This window comes from Apteryx rowi, unplaced genomic scaffold, assembly GCF_003343035.1.
Source record: "Apteryx rowi isolate R43461 unplaced genomic scaffold, aptRow1 scaffold_225, whole genome shotgun sequence".
NCBI classification, from domain to species: Eukaryota; Metazoa; Chordata; class Aves; order Apterygiformes; family Apterygidae; genus Apteryx; species Apteryx rowi.
Window position 1 is genome coordinate 769,364 of NW_020448586.1, and position 18,074 is coordinate 787,437.

At 47.0% G+C, this 18,074-nt stretch overlaps 2 protein-coding genes across 2 annotated transcripts in view; one reads left to right on the forward strand and one right to left on the reverse strand.

Annotated features, from left to right (window-relative positions):
• DNAJA3 (DnaJ heat shock protein family (Hsp40) member A3) overlaps positions 1–13,951 on the forward strand; it is a 15,562-nt gene extending 1,611 nt beyond the window's left edge. The window contains exons 3-13 of the mRNA XM_026065228.1: positions 127–263; positions 897–980; positions 1,792–1,992; positions 3,082–3,234; positions 5,142–5,289; positions 6,160–6,224; positions 7,146–7,274; positions 8,043–8,158; positions 8,950–9,047; positions 11,765–11,881; positions 12,735–13,951. Coding sequence (XP_025921013.1) covers positions 127–263; positions 897–980; positions 1,792–1,992; positions 3,082–3,234; positions 5,142–5,289; positions 6,160–6,224; positions 7,146–7,274; positions 8,043–8,158; positions 8,950–9,047; positions 11,765–11,868 — 1,235 coding nt within the window. The 3' untranslated portion in view covers positions 11,869–11,881; positions 12,735–13,951. The remainder of the gene's footprint in view (positions 1–126; positions 264–896; positions 981–1,791; positions 1,993–3,081; positions 3,235–5,141; positions 5,290–6,159; positions 6,225–7,145; positions 7,275–8,042; positions 8,159–8,949; positions 9,048–11,764; positions 11,882–12,734) is intronic.
• Positions 13,952–14,688: 737 nt separating this feature from the next.
• Positions 14,689–17,763, reverse strand: NMRAL1 (NmrA like redox sensor 1). The gene is made up of 4 exons (XM_026065303.1): positions 17,521–17,763; positions 16,553–16,743; positions 15,243–15,466; positions 14,689–14,724 (listed from the first exon to the last, which is right to left on the reverse strand). The coding sequence occupies exons 1-3, from the start codon at positions 17,642–17,644 to the stop codon at positions 15,395–15,397; spliced, it is 387 nt and encodes a 128-aa protein (XP_025921088.1). The 5' UTR covers positions 17,645–17,763; the 3' UTR covers positions 14,689–14,724; positions 15,243–15,394.
• Between the last annotated feature and the right edge of the window lie 311 nt (positions 17,764–18,074).

The following is an 18,074-nucleotide window of genomic DNA, read 5'->3' on the forward strand; positions in this document are numbered from 1 at the left end:
GCTCCGTCCTGGGCCCGGCCCCAGGTGCTGCCGCTGCCCCCGGCTCCTCGCCGGCCCCGGGCCCCCGCCGCGCACCCGCAGCCTCCCGGGCGCTCACGCCTCCCCCTCTGCCCTCCTCTCTCCTAGGGACGAGGCGCCTCCCCGCAGCGCCCGCCGCCTCCTTCCACACCGGCGCCGCGGCCCGCGCCAAGGAGGACTACTACCAGGTGCTGGGGGTGCCCCGCACCGCCACCCAGAAGGAGATCAAGAAGGCCTACTACCAGGCACGTCCCTGCGGCAGCCCGGGGGGCTGGCGGGGAGGCGGCCCCGCTGCCCCCCGCCCGAGCGCRGAGCCCCCCGGGGCCTTTGGGGCTGCGGGGCTGGAGGGAGGCACGGCGGAGAGGGCCCATAGCCAGGGAGGCCAGACATAGCTAGCGACAGCATCGCTGGTGTTGGAAAGACCTGAAAGCCTTTAGGATCTTAGATCCTGGGAAACACTCCCCCCCCCCCCCAAGGGATCTTTGTTTACTAATATTCTTTTATGTTCTCTGGAAAAAATACGTATTTTCTCTGGTCCCACTGGAGACAAACTGAGGCAGCAGTAGGAAAGCTAAGCCCTTGTCTAGATTTGGGGATCTCTCTGAAAGGGCTTTCTTCCTGCATATATGCTCTGTGCTGTCATCTCTCAGGCCTCTTTATGGCAAATCTTGGAATTACTCAGGGAGTTGCATAGCAGTCTACTAGGGACAGCTTTTTGGTTCCTTATAGTGGGATGATACAGACAGTGAATGCTTTTAGTTCCCTAAAATACAGATGTTGAATACCAAGCTCTGTCTCATGTGTTTTTCCTGGCATCTGAGATATACTAAAGCAAATTACTTCTCTCTGTCTCTGATATTTAATTTTTTGTTGTTTAGCTGGCAAAGAAATACCATCCTGATACAAATAAGGATGACCCCAAAGCTAAAGAGAAGTTCTCTCAGCTGGCAGAGGCCTATGAGGTAATATACAGGGTTTATCATTGTGAAAAGGAGGAAAGACTGGAAGAACACTTGGAGTAGATGGGGGAAAATATTTCTTCTCTCTGTGTGAATTTTCTATAAAACTATGGCTATTGTTTCATCTGTTGTATTTTAGCCTTGAGCAGTGCCTCTGCCCCAGTGGTGCCTTTATTACCACCGGGAAATTATTATCTAGCCCAAATATTTGATTTAGTTAAATGTGTTTTGACCTTTTTGAATTTGTGGTCTTTCTCAGTAATGAGTGACTGGTATAGATGGGAAAGCTGATTACGGCAGTGGAATTACTGGTCCATTTAAACAAACAAAAAAACCTGTCAGTAGTTCCTAGATTTTTGAGAAAAAGGTATATTCCACTTTGCTTCCCCCTCCTGCCCCAGCCCCCACTTCTTCCTGCTCTTCAGCTTCTTCAGAAGTCTTTTTGTGCTGGTTTCGACTCTCATAGGCTTTCAAATTTATTCCAGCACTTGCTGCTGGCTTTCATGCAATATCTTAATGATCTAATATACAATGTAAGCTATTCTTGCTTATTATGAATTAGCAAAATCTTGTCATTTTCCCAATGACACGTGAGAGAGGTGATGGAAGAAGAGGCTTTCTGATAATTCGGTTCACCATGACAGCTGGGCCAGCCTCCCTAACGTCATGAAGAAGGTTGGAGAAGGGGCTTGTAATGCATATAGCCTTGGATTCTCCTGAGAGATGTGACTGTGTAGATATAGGCTGTCCAGGACTAGCTTTGTTGCTCCGGATCTGTACAGTGTCCTGACGGTATCATTCTTTTACCTCAAAGGTATTAAGTGATGAAGTGAAGCGGAAGCAATATGATGCTTACGGTACAGCTAGTTTTGATCCTGGTGCGGCAGGTGCTGGACGCCAGTATTGGAGCAGCGGGCCATCAATTGATCCAGAAGAACTTTTCAGAAAAATCTTTGGAGAGTTTTCAGGATCCCCTTTTGGAGATTTTCAGAGTGTCTTTGACCAGCCACAGGAGGTATGGATGAAATATGTTTATTTTCTGAATACGCGAGATGAAGAACATAAAACTACATGAAATGCTAGTCTGTTACTCACTGCTCTGGGTATAAGCTTAAGCAAAGAATTTGCTTCTGGGTATGTCAGCATGCAAATGTGTCCCATTGTGTGGGTGCTGGTTGGCCTTCGATACCAAGAGTCACATCTCTTTAGTAAGCTGTATGCCTCCAGATAGAGAGAATATATTTCCTGGACTTCAGCTGCTTTATCTGCTGTGTTCTGACACCAGTTAATGGTGCCAAACTATTTTCATCATTGTATAGGCTGTAAGTTGATCTACATATGTCTGTTTTGTACTTTACTTTAATGCTGAAAGCCACAGAATAACTTTTAACTGTAAAACGAGCCTTCCAGCTTTTGATTTGACTGTTTAATTGGCTTAATTTTGTAATGAAGCCTAAGCGTGAGAAAGAGGTTTTGTTTTTCCTTTGTACTGCAGTTAAATGCACTCTTAGGTATTTATGCTCTTGATTTGTTCACTGTCTTCAGAAATATGTCTGGTATTCAGGACTTCTGGGTTTATTATAAGCAGAATATTCTGTTTTGTGGGAAGATACCCAGGAGGTAGTAGAAAATCTTTGCTGATTACTCTCCTTGCCAGGTAAAGAGTTTATTGAGGAAGAGCATGTGCTTTCACTGGCATTGAAAGACTTCACGCTTACTGTTTTCTCGTTAAATAAGGCCTATAGATGTAGTATTTTTTTTTTTCTTTTTTAAGAGCAGAAAAATATGTGATTTCTATTTTTACTGTCATCTTTTCTTCATTTCTACTTTTAAATGTCATTTCTGTTGCACAGCTGCTCATCAGACTGGTGTAATCGTCTTTCCTGCGACGTTTGCTATCCTTTTGTACCCCTTTTTATTTAAGTGAGACAGATTATTGCTTCCTAAAATGAGACAGAACATGTGTGTATCCATCCATTTCTCCTCCACTCCATTACCTGGATACATTTTAAGCATTGTTTGATATTTGACCTAAGATGACTTAAGTCTACTTAAGATCCCATCATTTAGCAGTTGTAGATTGATGTTCATATTTCCTATACAGTATATCATGGAACTGACATTCACTCAAGCTGCAAAAGGTGTTAACAAGGAGATTGTGGTGAACATCAATGACTCCTGTCAGCGATGCGATGGTAAAGGGCACGAACCTGGTACCAAAGCGCAGCGGTGTCACTACTGCAATGGTACTGGCATGGTAAGTGCTTTTTAAGATACAGGTTCTTCTGTGCTTTTTGTTGTTGGGACAAGTTAGCGCTTTCCACATTGAAAAACTTTTTCTATAATCATCAGCTTATCTTGGGTGAAGCCAGGTTAACAGATGAGGACTTGAGGTTAATATGTACTAGGAATATTTTCATTATTTTGAAGATGTGTTCTGGACACATAAAAATGGTAGCCTTGAGGGGTGGATCACCTGGCATCATATGCCCAATATACCATATCTGTATGATGTAATAGTTCTGAAATTCTTGGGCAGTAAATGGGATATTTTGAAGGGGCGGGGGGAAGGGAGGAGGAAGGTAATGATAGTGTAAGGATAATCATGAAATAACAAGATACATGTTACTTAACAGTAAGTAAAGAAATGATCGACCTTGAGGCTCTCGATTTCTGTGCATCAAAATGGGTACCGAAAAGCAATCTGTGACCAGAATACTTTTCTGTGCAAAACAGATGTAGTTGGCCCGTGGAAACGGCAAGCTTTTCCTCATGTACTTCCATCTGACAGATGATTCTCACATTCAGTCCACAGTTAGTCTCCATGACTTTTTCCTGAACACTGGCAATAATTCATGCAAGTGGATTGTCTTTGGATTCCTCAAAATACAGATGCTTGTAGATCCATGTGAGACAGCTCTTTAAGGAGCTTTGTCCCCACTTACGCGTTAAATTCCTTTAATATTCTAGAGATGAAAAGCACTTTGTTTCCCTTCCCCTTGTCATGAGGCACGTGCTCACATAGTGATGGTTTTTAGTGGTAACATAAATTGAATCTTCTGAAACTTCAAAAATTGAATAGGAACAAACAAACAAACAAAATCCCTGTTTGACAGTGCTGTAATGCTACCTGAGACTCTGGAGAAAGAATGCTGACTTCATGGGGAAACAGAAGGGGTAGGAGAAAAGCATGTTTTAGGGAAAGATGAGTTCCTCGTGTGTCAGAGCTCCAGGGAACATAACCAGGGGACAGACTTTTTTTCTTGCTTTGTGAATGTCCTATTCTCTTCTAGTTATAAGCTGTATTCTAAAAGAGCTTGCTGACTGCTGTCTCTTGATAAATCCAGTTAGAGGAATTGGTCCAAACAATGCTTTCTTTACCGTTTCAAGCTTTCTTAATACATCTTTTAATTCTCTTTCAAAGTAATTAAATCATAGGTGTTGGAATGGAGTTCTACAATCAGCCCCCTTTATGCTCATAACACTGTGAGACTAGGTAAAATAACTGGAACAAAGCCACAAATATGCTTGGTTCTGATCTTTGCAGAGTCTTGGAGCTTAAATTTTAAATCTAAAGATGTATATACGATCCCACAAATGTAGGCTGGAAGGAGACTTCAGAAGATAACATACAATAAAGCATGATCTTCACTCCTCTTGGACTGGTATTAGACTGTGAAAGTGTCACCCTCCGAACAGCTGAGTTCTAAGTCAAGGCTCTCCATTTAAGCTGCATGAGCGAAATAAACTTTCTGAGCTTCACCCTCTGTTAGAGGAGACAGAGTTACATGCTGAACGACATCTTTTTAACAAAGCATGAAGTTCATGATAAAATGGGTAACCTGTGAGTGTTAGAGATTACAGTCAGGTTAGAGGGACTGGCACTGTCCGAAGCTTGGACACGTGATAGGACTCATAGGCAGGTGTAGTCTGAGGGGTAGCATCTGTTCAGCCTCTTACAAGCAGCATCCTCATAGGATTTCTGAGCTGGTTTTCTGCTGCAGCCCTTGCAAAAGGATATCATTATCCTTGAACCCTGTCATGCTGCGTGTGCAGTCAGAAGGACTCACATGTGCTGGGCCGCTGCCAGGGGTGTTGTGAAAACGAAGACACAAGTAGCTGCCCCATACCAAATGTTTATACAATCTGGCTTTTCTTCGCTAGGAAACGATAAATACGGGCCCTTTTGTGATGCGATCTACGTGCAGGCGATGCGGTGGTCGAGGTTCCATCATAACAACACCGTGTGTGGTATGTCGAGGAACAGGACAAACCAAACAGAAGAAGACAGTGATAGTTCCTGTGCCGGCTGGTTAGTGTTGTATTTGTGTGCTGCTATCTGTAAAAGTGGCTGTAGTTATTTTTGCTAAGCTAACTTGCCTCTAGAGCGTGGCTGCTCCCTGACAAATGCCAGAGCAACATAAAGAAGCTTTGTTGCAGAGAAGTTTTCTTAAGAACAAAGAGGACTGATAGCTTGGGAATTGAAAGGATTAGTAATAAGAAGTGCTTTCCGGTGATGTGTTCATATCTGGTAGATAAAAATATTTGCCCTTTTTGAGAAGAGGTTTTGGATTTTGCATGGATTCTTCTAGGCAGGCGTTGAAGAGTGGAACTCTCAAAAAGTCTTGTTGACTTGACTCTTTCATTGATCCTTAAAGAAAGTTGGAGGGGGAATCCTGAAAGCCTTAATTTGGCTCACAGAGAGTGTGTTGATTGCCTTTCTCAGCAAAGAAGATAATATGGGTAGTGGGGCTGAAAATTTGCTTCTTCAAGACCATCCTGGGTGAGCAACGTGTAATTTTCCTGTAGCTTGTGGAGGCCGTCCAGTGTTCCTTGGTTCCTCACTTCCCAAAAGAATTCGCTAGGGATTGAAGTAATGAGCCTGTGTAGGGGTGCTCATCTGCCTGGCACCTTAGCGATCGGCTCTGAGCTATAAACGTGTGCTGACACCTCCTTCCTTTGGCCGCAGCTCCTGGGCTCCTGTGGAGAGTGTTACTGTGCTTCCCACTGGTAGGTCTTGTGGCTCGTGCTCCTGGAGGTGCGGGTGCTGCTGTGGTGGCAGGCTTTGGGGGATGGCAAGAGGTCTGAACAGAAAGGCTGTAGGTATTTAAGTAATATATGGAATATAATACCAGGTAAAATAGGATAACATTCCCTGTTTTTTTTTTCCCCCTAACTGCAGGTGTTGAGGATGGGCAGACAGTTCGAATGCCTGTGGGAAAGAAAGAAATTTTCATTACATTCAGGGTATGTATCATCATATGTCGTAAGCTGCTTTTATTATTTAAGTTGGTTGCTTGTTCCCTTCACAATTGCCTGGGAAGTCTGACTGAGTGGGGAACAGGAGGGGAAAGAGCAACTGATCCTTTCAAACAGCTGAAGTAATATGAGCCGCCTGAACTTTCTGAGATAGCAGAAGATCTGCATTGTAACAAACGGTGGAATGTTAAGTCTGTTCGTAAAGAATTGGACTGCGCGTTCTGGGATGAGGGCTTTAGGGTAATATGCATCAAAATACAGAGAGGGTTCTTGATGCCTTCTGTCTTTGAATTGGAGGCTTGAGGAGCTGTCTGCTTGCACTGATGTGAGTCCTGAGCAGAGCCGCAGGAATGCGCTGAAGAGCTGACTGGTAAAACGCCCTTTTGCAAATACACATTAAGTGCTGATTTGCAAATCCTTTGTAGCTGGAGCCCTCTATTCCTGCACGTATCCTGTCATATGTGTCTCTGTCAAGGAGAGAACTTTTTTCGGCGCCTTTGTTGTGGTGAAGGAGAATTTAGTTCTTTTCCAGTTTGTGATGCTGCTGCCAAGGTGCTTACCTGCCTTTTCTGGCTTCCCCCTGCTCAGGGTACTGGACAAGACAGCATCTTCTCTGTCTTCCAGAGAATTGTACTGAYACTGATGAATTAAACTGGATTAGGGGAGGGAGTTGCTGAGATAGGAAGCAGACATCCTCCTAAGCCTCTAGCTAATTAAGGTTATGTCAGTATCTATTTTTTTCTAAATGACTAAACATTAACTTAGACTTTTTAGCCATGCAGTTTGTGGATGGTAAAGGGTCTGACTACAGCATTCTGGTATGTTTTCTTCTGAGAACTTTGAAAGCAGTTTGCAATGAGAACTTCATGTTGTTCTGCTCATTACTCTTTGGAACCGCTTGCCTTTTAGGTTCAAAAAAGTTCCGTGTTCAGAAGAAACGGAGCAGATATCCATTCAGACCTCCTTATTTCAATAGCACAGGCTGTTCTGGGAGGAACAGCCAGGTGTCAAGGCTTATATGAGACAATCAATATCACGGTAAGTTCTATTATGTAAAAGAGCTGTGGCATAACGTAATGTAGGACAAGAAAAACTCCTCCTTTGCTGGAAAGATGGTGCAAATCTCCCAAGTCTGCTAGTATCAAGTTTCACACTTCTTCAGTATTGACTGTCAGGTAATTTGTGACCTGCTTGGTCACATCTCCTTTCATATCACCATGTAGTGACAGGGAAAGGAAGGGCTGTGTGGATTGTTGGACAGGTAAAGCACTGCTAAAAATGGCAGGCTGCTGAGTGCTGGGAAAACCTGCTGGATGATTTTTAGTGTTGTCTCATGTGTAAGATTCTCCTGGATAAACTGGCCTATTTTTGTATGTTCATAAATATTGTCCAACTTGGTCCACATATCAGGTTTTTTTGCTGTTTTTTTTTTTTTTTTTGCTTGGTCGGGGGCATTAAGCGCCTGTCACAGCAACATTGGTGTTTGGATGTTGCCTCCTTACTGATAAGGAAAGGATCACAATAAATTAGTAACTGGGGAGGAGAGGGTAAAGCCTTTCTCTTACAACTACTTACATCTTGTCTCAGAGAACGGTGAGAAGTCCTTTCTAAGGTCTTCTAAATTGTTCTGGGTTCTTTGGTCTTTCCTTCAAAAGCTTTTTCATCATTACTGACAGCCTCTGAATGTGTCCAGATGCATGAACATACCAGATTTCCCCATCTTATTTTGAAGCCTGCTATAGAAATAGATAATTACTATAGAAATGCTTAAAATAAAATAATAAACTTGACTCTCTCTATTCGTAGATACCCCCTGGTATTCAGCCAGACCAGAGAATTCGAATGAGTGGGAAAGGCATTCCCAAAGTTAACAGTTACGGCTATGGAGACCACTACATTCACATAAAGATAAAAGTTCCTCAGTAAGTAGATGTAATACAAGTTTCTGTGAAATCTTGAACTCCTTGCAAAAAAAAGTTCAGAGAAATTTTATGAAAATGTCTCATTGCTTTATCTGCTCCGAGTGTTCCTTGGTCAGATGCCAGTTCATTAATTTCTCACACCACTTTTTATTTTCATGTGAGGTAAACTTCTTTTTGTTGTTTAAAAAAAAAAAAAAAAGGCGCAATATGGGAAGCCAGCTGTAAGAATACTAAACCCTGGAACTATGTAAGTAGTTCTGCACCTGCAGATTTGCCTTGCTATCTGCTGATTCTGTCCAGATGCCAGCTACATTACACATCAGTGTTCTGGCTTATAACACTCCTCTGCTTTTATACCGGCAACTTAAAGGAACTAAAGTCATTTGGAGTTGCTCTTCAGACTGCTCGTTGAACCTCTGCACCACTGGTGAAGGAAACTTTATAGCTTGTGTTGCTGCACTCAGCTGGGGAGTTTGTTTCCTGAGCTCCCCTTGCCAGATGTATGTTTTGCTGCGGCTCCATGTGGTTCTTAGCACTTCAAAAGACTTTGGTTTTTTTACTGCAGTTGGTGAAATGCAGTGGGTCATATCACTCCTCTTCCACTAGCRCTTATTCTTTATAGAGTGCTCATTTTAAGAGCACCAGAGGGATTCCCAGTGTATTTCAGATGTATTAATCTTGTACTTCCAGTAGCTGCCTCTTGTGTGTGCTGCCAGATTAGGGAAGCCTATAGATAACATCTTTCCATAAAGATAGCGGTAACCAACAATCTGTGTTGGTCTGACCTGCAGAAGGCTGACGGATCGCCAGAGAGCTTTAATGATGAGCTATGCTGAGGACGAGGCAGATGTGGAAGGCACAGTGAACGGAGTCACAAATACATCATCAGGTAAGCAGCGGGAATTAGTGCTCCTTTCTCATGGAGGTGGTGTGGGAATGCAGAATGCTTCCCGAGGATTCAAGGGCAGGAAGGTGAGCCAAGGTGACCTTCAGACAGCATGTCAGCACAAACTGAGTATATTATTTTGAGAGGTGTTTTTACTGGTATGACATTAATAGGCTGTAGCATAAAGCAGGGAAATAGCCTCTGTGGAGAAAGCATTACTCCAGTATTTACTGGGCAAATCTGTGCATGAACGGAGAGCAGGGTACCATTACCTTTAAGATACCCCAGAGCCTTGACAAGTTCTGGTGAATCTTGCTGTGGTAATGAATGCCTTTAGCTGCCTGCTTTTATCCCTGTGCCAGAAATAACTTGTCTTAGTAGCAGGGGTAGAAAAAGGGAATATGCTTCAACTCAGTTCTCTGTGCGAGCTGAAGTTCTCAGCACTCACTCCTGACCTCGGCGGGAATGTTTCTTAATTCTGACCCCCACGGGACAGTCGCTTTCAGCACAGGAATGTCATGGACATCTGCCAGTAATATCCTGAACAACTGCAGTGAGATTCAGTGGGGAACTTCTCTGAAAAACCTTCGCAGAGTGTTCTGTCGTTTGTCACTAGCTTTGAAAACCTAGAATAGCTGTTTGGGATGGAAGATGCCCGTGGTGCTCCTGGGGTTTGGGCTCTAAATTACTCCTTAAAAGCGGAATGGAAATACTGCTGTCAGCATCACTCTACGCTCTATTCAGTGCATATAGGAGAGTCTCGGACAGAAGTATTAGCTGGTGCTGGATGTTGGCTCCAGTCAGTACACAGCATCGAGCACAGTGGAGGGACTGAAGTCTGTGGAAGCTTTGTAAAGCTGCTCTTTCAGCTCCAGATTAAAATTTTCATTGCAGCAAAAAATTTGTGTACTTTTAAGTTTCACTGGTGAGGTATCTGGTATGAATAAGAGCTAAAGGCATAAAATATATGGCAGAACATTAAGGCAACAGCTTTGTCTTTTGCTGCTAGAGAATTTTTATTGCTCATATTGGAACAATGAAATTCTTAAAGTCTGTTAGGTTGCAATTTATTTTTATGGTAGAAACCTATAAGGGGATTTAAGACTGTATACAGCTAAGCAAAGGTGAGAGTCTGGGAATTCAAGTCCTCTCCATTTCACAGTACAAATCCTGAGGAATATAGGCTGATGCAGGAAAGTTCAGTATATTGGAAAGCTGTGTGCCATATGTTTACCAGCATTATGTTCCATAGCGCTTTCATAATACGGCAGTTAATGGATTGTCTTTTCCATTGTAGGTGAGCATTAAGGGTGAATCTTGGGGGAAAGGGGCGAGATCTCTAAGCACAAATCTTTCACCACAGCTTTTTAAAGATGTTTATGTACCAAAGGGGGAAAATGCAGTATAGATTTGATTTTAAGACATAAAATTGACAGGTTTTACTGCACTTAACAAGGTGGATTAAAAACAATACTAGTAGCTTGCAGTATCGAGWCAGGTTGTTGTTGAGTGTGGGAAGTTAGTTCTGGGAAGCAGAACATGCCCTGAGCAGAGGCGTGTTTTTGCTGCAGGCTGCAGTATTTCACACCATTGCATCACTCTGAACTTGAGAGTCGGGTGTGGGAGGATGGGGAGKACTGGACTTTGTGTTTTCTCTGTGTGCAAAGAAAGCTTGAGGAGGATTTGATGATTTTGTTATTGATGCTTTTAGTGTAGAAAAAGCAAAAAGGTCTCTCTTGTTCTTGCTGTAGCCACTTCTCAGAGGGACAGAAAACTTCTCTGGGTTTGTCTATATAGGAAAATTAGCTGGTTGATGCCCTCTAAAATTCCCTGTCTGGATAAACACTTGTTCTGAAATACTTGTGGCCTTTTTCATTCTAGCCTGAAACTTTCTAAGCAACAAACTAAACAGAGATGTTTCTTATGGGAATCTGTGGGAAGATGTTTTGGGACACGTGGCTTAAATTCACACTGTAGTGTATCCTGGTGCAACTTTCTCGCCTGCCCAAGCAGGATTACTAAAAAACTGGTAATAACAGAGCTTGAACAGCTAGCTGCTAAATGCCTGACAGGAAGCTGTTGCTGCATTTGTCCTCAGAGTTCAATTTATGCCTTGATGCTGTTTGTCAAGCATTGAATGAGAAATGCATGAGCTGAGTTCCCAGTCTGACTTCACACACCCTTGTTCGAAAGGGCCATGATACAGACAGTGAAATGGCAAGGCAGAGTGTTCCAGAGACCACCAAAATAGCCTTTTCTTCCATAAAGTCATTATTCTCTGTGGTTAATCTGATTGTTTGCTTTTAGCGGCAGTCTCTAAATTCCAAATGCTTGTGTTCAAAGTTTTTTGGGGTCCCTGCCTTTACTGTACAAAACCAGAATTCCCTTGGTCAGCTGGAGGGCTTGAGAGAGGGGAAGGGAACAGTCTTACCTGGGCTAACGTTCTCTTCTTCCACTCCTGGGGTCTGGGCTCTGCATTGCTGTCATTCCAGGCAGCCCTAGTAGTGTGGCTCAGTGACAGCTCACTGGCACATGAGGCACAGGAGAGGCCTGTACACGAGGATGCTGGCAAAACCAGCTGACTTCAAACTTTACCAGCCTCCATTCCCAGTCTAAAATATCCCTGTCGCTTTGTCTAGGGTGCTGACTGCTGGTGGGAGACGTAGCTGGCGTGGTTTGAGGAATGTATCTGATGGCAGCCCTTTGCTGTTTGTGTCCAGGTGGCAGGGCCACGGCTAGCGCTGAAGCAGGCAAGGATAGGCCTGAGGCTGAGGAGAACAAGGAGGGATTCCTTACCAAACTTAAGAAAATGTTTAGCTCCTGATATCCCATCTGAGGTAGGAAGCCTCTTGTGTTTTATTGTTGTTTTTCCCCTCACGCTAAGCAGAACTTGCATTTCTTATTGGGCAGTAGAAGAAGCAGAAGCACAGCATTGCTTCTCTCTTAGCCTCAGGCCTTCCAGCCACTAGTATGAAAAGCCCTAGCTGTCCTGTGTTACCTGGAGCAAAAATCCACGGACTAAATTGCACTGTGGCTGCTACAGAGAGGGAAATGCTGGCTACATCTTCAAGGAGCTGGCTGGCCCTTCTCTCTTAACCCCTGCAGCTCTGCTTCCCGGGAGTACTTGCCCCTCAGTGACTGTACCCGATCCAAAGCAGTGAGCTTGCTCCCATGAGCTAGTGAAGCTGCCGCTGCGGAGCAGCCCTGCCTGGCAAAGCAGGGGTTTGCTGGGAGGCCCAGATGGGCCTGCAGAGTCTCTGGCGCTCGTATGCTCAGGCCTGGCTTGCCCTACCTTGGGTTTGCAGTGCCAGCAACTGCCAGGAAGGAATTTCTTTGTTGTAAAGCGTAACAAAGCCCACGGCGCACAACCTGAGCGCAGCGTTGTAACTCTGGGATGCAGGTGCCGTTTAATCAGCGTTGAGCTGCTGTGAGGGAGCACTGCAGACTTGAAATTATCTATTCAGCTGTGACAGGCTGTGGTGTCTTGGATTCCAGGGGCTCAGCTTCCTGCCACTTTAGGCATGAATAAGATGCTTCAGACTTGTCAGTTTTCTGTGGCAAACAGTGTGATTCGAAGTCAGGTGGGGAGGTGCTCTCCAGCTCCTGCGCTTGCAAAACACTCTGCAGGGGCTGTGTGCCTTAGGCTGATTCACTCAGGAAGTGTTGAAATTTCCCTTCCTTCAACTGCAGGGAAACGTTCTACTGGAAACTAAGAGCCAGCAGCTGCATATCATCTTTGCAGTCGGGGTTGAATCTTTCTGGCAGCGGGCTCTGGAGAGCAAAGGATGTCGATCAGCAGCACAATGAGAAATCCCAGCTGGAGAGGCCACAAACCACTGAGGCACCAACCACCACGGTGACGTGAGCAACTGCTGTCCTAGGAAATGGTAGCAAAGGAAAACGCTGTCTTTGCAGTAATGGCAYAGACACCTCTTGAGGTTGCTCCACAGTTCCTACCACTGCTGGAAGTTCACTTGGATTCCTCTAGTCCTACTGGTAAAAATTAAAATTGAGGTATTAATTAGAATCCAAAACAGTGGAAATCTAAAATAAAAACTGTCCTTCCAGCCCAGAGTGGAACAGTTTGCTGTATGGAGTCCAAGATGACTGCTTTCACTCGGGTGCCCTTCTGAGTGCTAGACGTGTGGTGAGCTTATTACTGCCTATCTTCTCCTAGGAGACTTGGTGCATCAGTGACTTTTGACCCTGTCTTCAGGACAGTCTCCCATGCCCTTCTAGCTGTCTTGTTTCTTAGAGCGGGCTGCCTCCCCTCGGCAGAGATGTCTCAACGCACAGTTGCCGTGGGTTCGTCAGCAGATCTGGGGTTTCCTAGGCCTGTTGATTTCCTGCACAAAGAGCAGTGATGGAATCTGCGCTTTGCCTCAGGTTTCCCTCCCCCCCCAAAGTTAACTAAAGTTACAACACAAATGCTGTTGCTCCGAAACTGGTACAAGTTTCACAGCAGCTCTTTGAAAAACCTCTATGGCTGCAGCGTTCAATTGTTATGCTACGTTACCACCAGGCCCTTTTCCAGTTTGGGGCAAAGGTTTTTTTTTGTTTTTTTTATGTTGGCAACACAGATAGTGTAAATGATTGGTCTAAGAATCATTGTCTTATTGTACCTACATGTGTGAGAATACAAGTGAAGTGGTTCACTCTTTCCAGATGGAGTCGAGCTCTTGCAGTGAGTATTTTCATGGTTACTGTAGCCAGCTGTTACTAGTTATAACTTGCAGGTACCATCAAGCCCCCCCCACTAATCAACCAGTTAAACAAGGACATGCCATAGTCTTGCCCTTCTTAATTTGCTGAAATAAAGCACGTGTTGCCTCCTGATTAAACTGTCTGTAAAGTGAATCTGTATCCATGTAAATAAGATTGACTTCATAAAGATATTTAACACCTGTTGTGCTTTACTGCCTCATCTACTGTTCCAGACTCCTGACTGCACTGGTTTGGCTCTAACTCTCTTCCCTTCCCCAGCAACATGGGCAAGGAATGAAGGTCTTTTCTAGATGAGAAAATATATCTAGCTGTCTGAGTACCTTGTGGCCACAAAGTACTCAAAGTACAGACGTGGCTGCCATGTCCCTGGTCTCTCCTGTAAGCAGAGCCTTGAGGGTACTGTCAATAAGCCAAGGGGGGGGGGGAGGGTGCTTTTAAGGGGTCTTAAATTCTATGGTCCTTAAATGCTTCTTAGCAGAAGACTGACAGGAGTTTCTAACAACATGTAAAGACCCAACTTGCAAAGGTTCTGCTCAGCTAACGGGCGATGACTGCAGACAATCTGGGAGCCAGAAGGCCAGGCTGCAGCTGCTAAGAGCTGCCGGGCTTGAGGAATTAGGCTCTCGGCTAACACGGTGCAGATGTCACAGCACCATGCATTTAGTCTCTGAGGCTGTGAGCATGGTGCTGAGGGCACTGCCGCTAATGCAGTACGTGGTGTCTCTGAGCACGTGCTGCATTGCTTACCCGGGGTGCGTGAACTTGGTCCATGGAGGGACCCCAGTGTTCTCTACTTAGGAGCCGGCTTCTGGCCTGCTGTGGGTATCTGCACTGGCTGCAGGGAAGGTGCTGGCCTTTTGTGGTGCAGAGCCACTAAAAAGAAGGCAGCGTGCCACATGGTGCTGTATCCTCATGCCCAGAAAAGAGGGCAATCCTGGGAAAACCACACACAACCCTATGGAAGTGAAAACACCCCAGCATCACTAAACACTGCCTTGAACAAACTGCAAGGTAGCACTTCTGCTGCCTGTCTGCCTGCAAGTGTACCAGGCTCCCAACATTGCCACTGGGCAGGGAGCTGTGGCTTTGCTGGGGCAGAAGGACATTCGTTTTGCCAAGGGGGGTACTGCTGTCAGCACTTGGCCCACATATGGGAGCCCCCCCYGCCCCACACTATTCCAGACAGACAGATGGGAAAGGCCCTTGTGCTGCTTCTCTGCTGGTGCCAACAGCCATGTCCATGCCCAGCCAGGGCAGGGACCCAGCTCTTGGGAAGGTGTAAGGCCTTTCCTCTTACTCTAAGTACACTGTCCTGAAGCAGTCTCCAGTAAATGGAGCAGTTAAAGTCACATGTGCATGTWGCAAAGCTCTTCCCACCTCTTGCATCAGCATGCTGCTCCCACACATGTTCCTGTAGGGTCAGACTTTTGCCAGGGCACTGGTGAAAACACAGTGCAGCTCAGTGTAGCTCACCTTAGTCAGCACCTGATACCTGCTGCATAAGCCTGGGGGGGAAGAAGAGGGAAGCGACAGTCAGAATGCAGCTTTGTTGTCTGCCAGCCACCGATGGAAGGTGCAGGCCCTGGGGCTGAGTTTGAGGGTCAGSTCCATGCTGCGGTCTGGCTTCAGGGCATAGAAGCAGAACACGTTAGCCCATTCCTTGGCTTCAGGGAAGCTGCTTCTCCTACTCCTGAGATCTGTGAAAAGAATTGGAAGAAAATGTCTTCACAGGGCAGAGGCTGGAGCTTCACAGGGCTGGGGCATTTCACAGGGACACCCCCCCCCCCCCTCTCTCTCTCTCTCTCTCTCTTTTCAACCATGCAAGGAAGGTGAACAACAGCAGAGCAGCCTGTCAAGCTATTTCCACTGGTGAGGTGGGATCTGCCTTTCTTTTACTGCTGCTGCTCCACAAGTCATTTCAGTTGGGTTTGTATAAAGGAGGCAACAGCCCTGCAGTAAGAAGACAGGGTGGAGAAAAGCCTTAGCCAGAGCATGCTGGTGGGAGGCTGGATGAAGACCCTAGTCCACCTCTCCTCCAAGGCCAGGATATAAAGGGGGACAGTGGCAATGGCGGCTGTGGGGAAATCCTTCATGCAGCACAAACACTCAGGAGCTTGTTCCCGCTCCAATCCAATGCGGCAAGCAGCAAAGGCCTGGTCTGTAAGTCGTCTATAGCCTCACTAGTGACCGCACAGCCCCAGGGCTTCCTGGAGACCTTGGCTTCAGGTACTGCTCCGTGTCCACACCAAGCATGGGGCTGCCCAGGTGCAGCTGAGCACACCAAGAACAGGAGCTGTCTCAGTGACACGATGCCTACAAGGTGACTCTGGTCCCAGCACTTGCTCCAGCAGCATTCGGGGGCAGTGAGACATATCCTGAACGCCAAGACTGGGCTGTAACAAACCATACACCAGGTATCAGGGCTCTCCATCCTGGCAGCTCCCGACACTGCCACTGGGCAGGGAGCTGTGGCTTTGCCGGGGCAGAAGGACATTTGTTTTGCCAAGGGGGGTACTGCTGTCAGCACTTGGCCCACATATGGGAGCCCCCCCCAACRCTATTCCAGACGGACAGATGGGAAAGGCCCTTGTGCTGCTTCTCTGCTGGTGCCAACAGCCATGTCCATGCACAGCCAGGGCAGGGACCCAGCTCTTGGGAAGGTGTAAGGATTTGTCAACCTGCTCCCCCTGCTGACCCACTCTCACCTCCAGACAAGCCGCAGGGCCCTGATCCCAGGTTCCCTCACCCCGAGGGCATCATAAACACCAAGGGACATTTCCTACCTTGGTGGCTTCCGCAGTCCTGCCTGTGTGCTGGGAGAAGGCAGCAGCATACTCTGTCACGGTGAGCTTGTCGGTGCTGAGCCCAGTCGCCCGGCCTATCCACTCCTCTGGGGACTTCAACAGGCCAAGCACAACAGGCCTCAGGTCCTCCACCGCCATCCCAACCATGGGGGTGTCCTCCACGGGCAGCGCTGGAAGGGAGAGAGATCAAGCCCAGTCAGAGCTTTCCACAGCACAGCCCTGCTGGAGAGAGGCCAGCTCCAGGAGATACGGCTGGAGTATTTGGCACTCGGCCTCTGAACACGAGGTCAGGAAGAGCCAAGAACACTGCCCCGGCACGGCCACTCACGAGAGCGCTCGCAGGGCTGAGCTGAGAGATCATGGCCTCCACTGCCCAACCAGCATCATGACTCGTCTTGATCTGCAGCCCCACCTGTGAGCTCCAGCACCCCAATTCCAGGGACTGGGGTATTAAATGACACTCTGGGATCTGCACAGCAGCTGCCAGCACCAGAAACAGGACTGGGACCTCATTTCTTACGGGCAACCAAACAGGTCTGGAGGACCACAATGCACCACAACCCTCTGCAGTCAGGCTGCCACAGGCCTCTCCTCGCCATCGGTCTGCACTGCTGCCAGGGCAACCCTGCAGCCCTGGTGCCAACCTGCACCAGTGGTACAACCATCCTGGCAAACCAGCAGCAAAGATGCCACGGCACAGGTCAGCGCTCGGGCTTGTAGCCCAGATTTTTAGCAGTCAGGCATGACATGACTGCTCTCTCAGGCAAAACCCCCAGGTAGTTCCCATGCCAGCAAACAGGAGCACCAGGGCTGCCACCATGCTTCCCACCACTGTGTAGGAGCTCATGGAGGGGATGGTTCCTCCACTCCTCAGTGAGCCTGTGCACAGCAGGAGCAGGGAAAGAACTAAGGGACAGAGCCCTGGTGAGTGAGAGGTGCCATCTTACCCAGGATGTAGGCATCTCCCTCCCAGGTCTTCTGAGGCCTGAAGACGGAGAGGAAATTCTCAAAGTAGCACGGCATTCGGATGGTCATGGTGGGAACGCCAGCAGCCCAGAAGTACTCCTCCATCTCGCCTTTGCCATCAAAGCGGGGCACCTCCAGGCAGCCCCGTCAGCTGCTTCATGTTCTCCAGGCCGCTGTACATGACAGGGCACAAGGCGAGGTGCTTCGCCATGTCAGCAAGCTGCTTCCCCTGCGTGGAAAGCAAGGCTGGACACCAAGAGAGGCCAGCCCAGGAGCCAGCCCCACCACCCAGGGAAGCACAGCTCCCTCGAGACGCACATGGGCCCTTGTCCCCACACACCTCTTCCCATTTGTTCCCCTGCGTGGGAGGGCAGCAGCCAACACACAGCAGCTGAGCAAGCTCCTTGGGATCTGGCACCTTGAGCCCTCAGCTGGAACCGGGGCTGAGCAGAGCCGGGAAGCCCTGCAGGTTGGCTGGGTGGAGCTGGGTGCTCTGCTTACCCCATTGCACATTTGAAGGACCATAAACCCTCCA

Coding starts and splice junctions, on each gene's coding strand:
- NMRAL1 (XM_026065303.1), bottom strand. CDS start 17,644: ATGGAGGAGTACTTCTGGGCTGCTGGCGTTCCCACCATGACCATCCGA. Junction 16,744..17,520: donor GGGAGATGCCTACATCCTGG/GTAAGATGGCAC, acceptor TCTCCCTTCCAG/CGCTGCCCGTGGAGGACACC. Junction 15,467..16,552: donor GGACTGCGGAAGCCACCAAG/GTAGGAAATGTC, acceptor TTCTTTTCACAG/ATCTCAGGAGTAGGAGAAGC.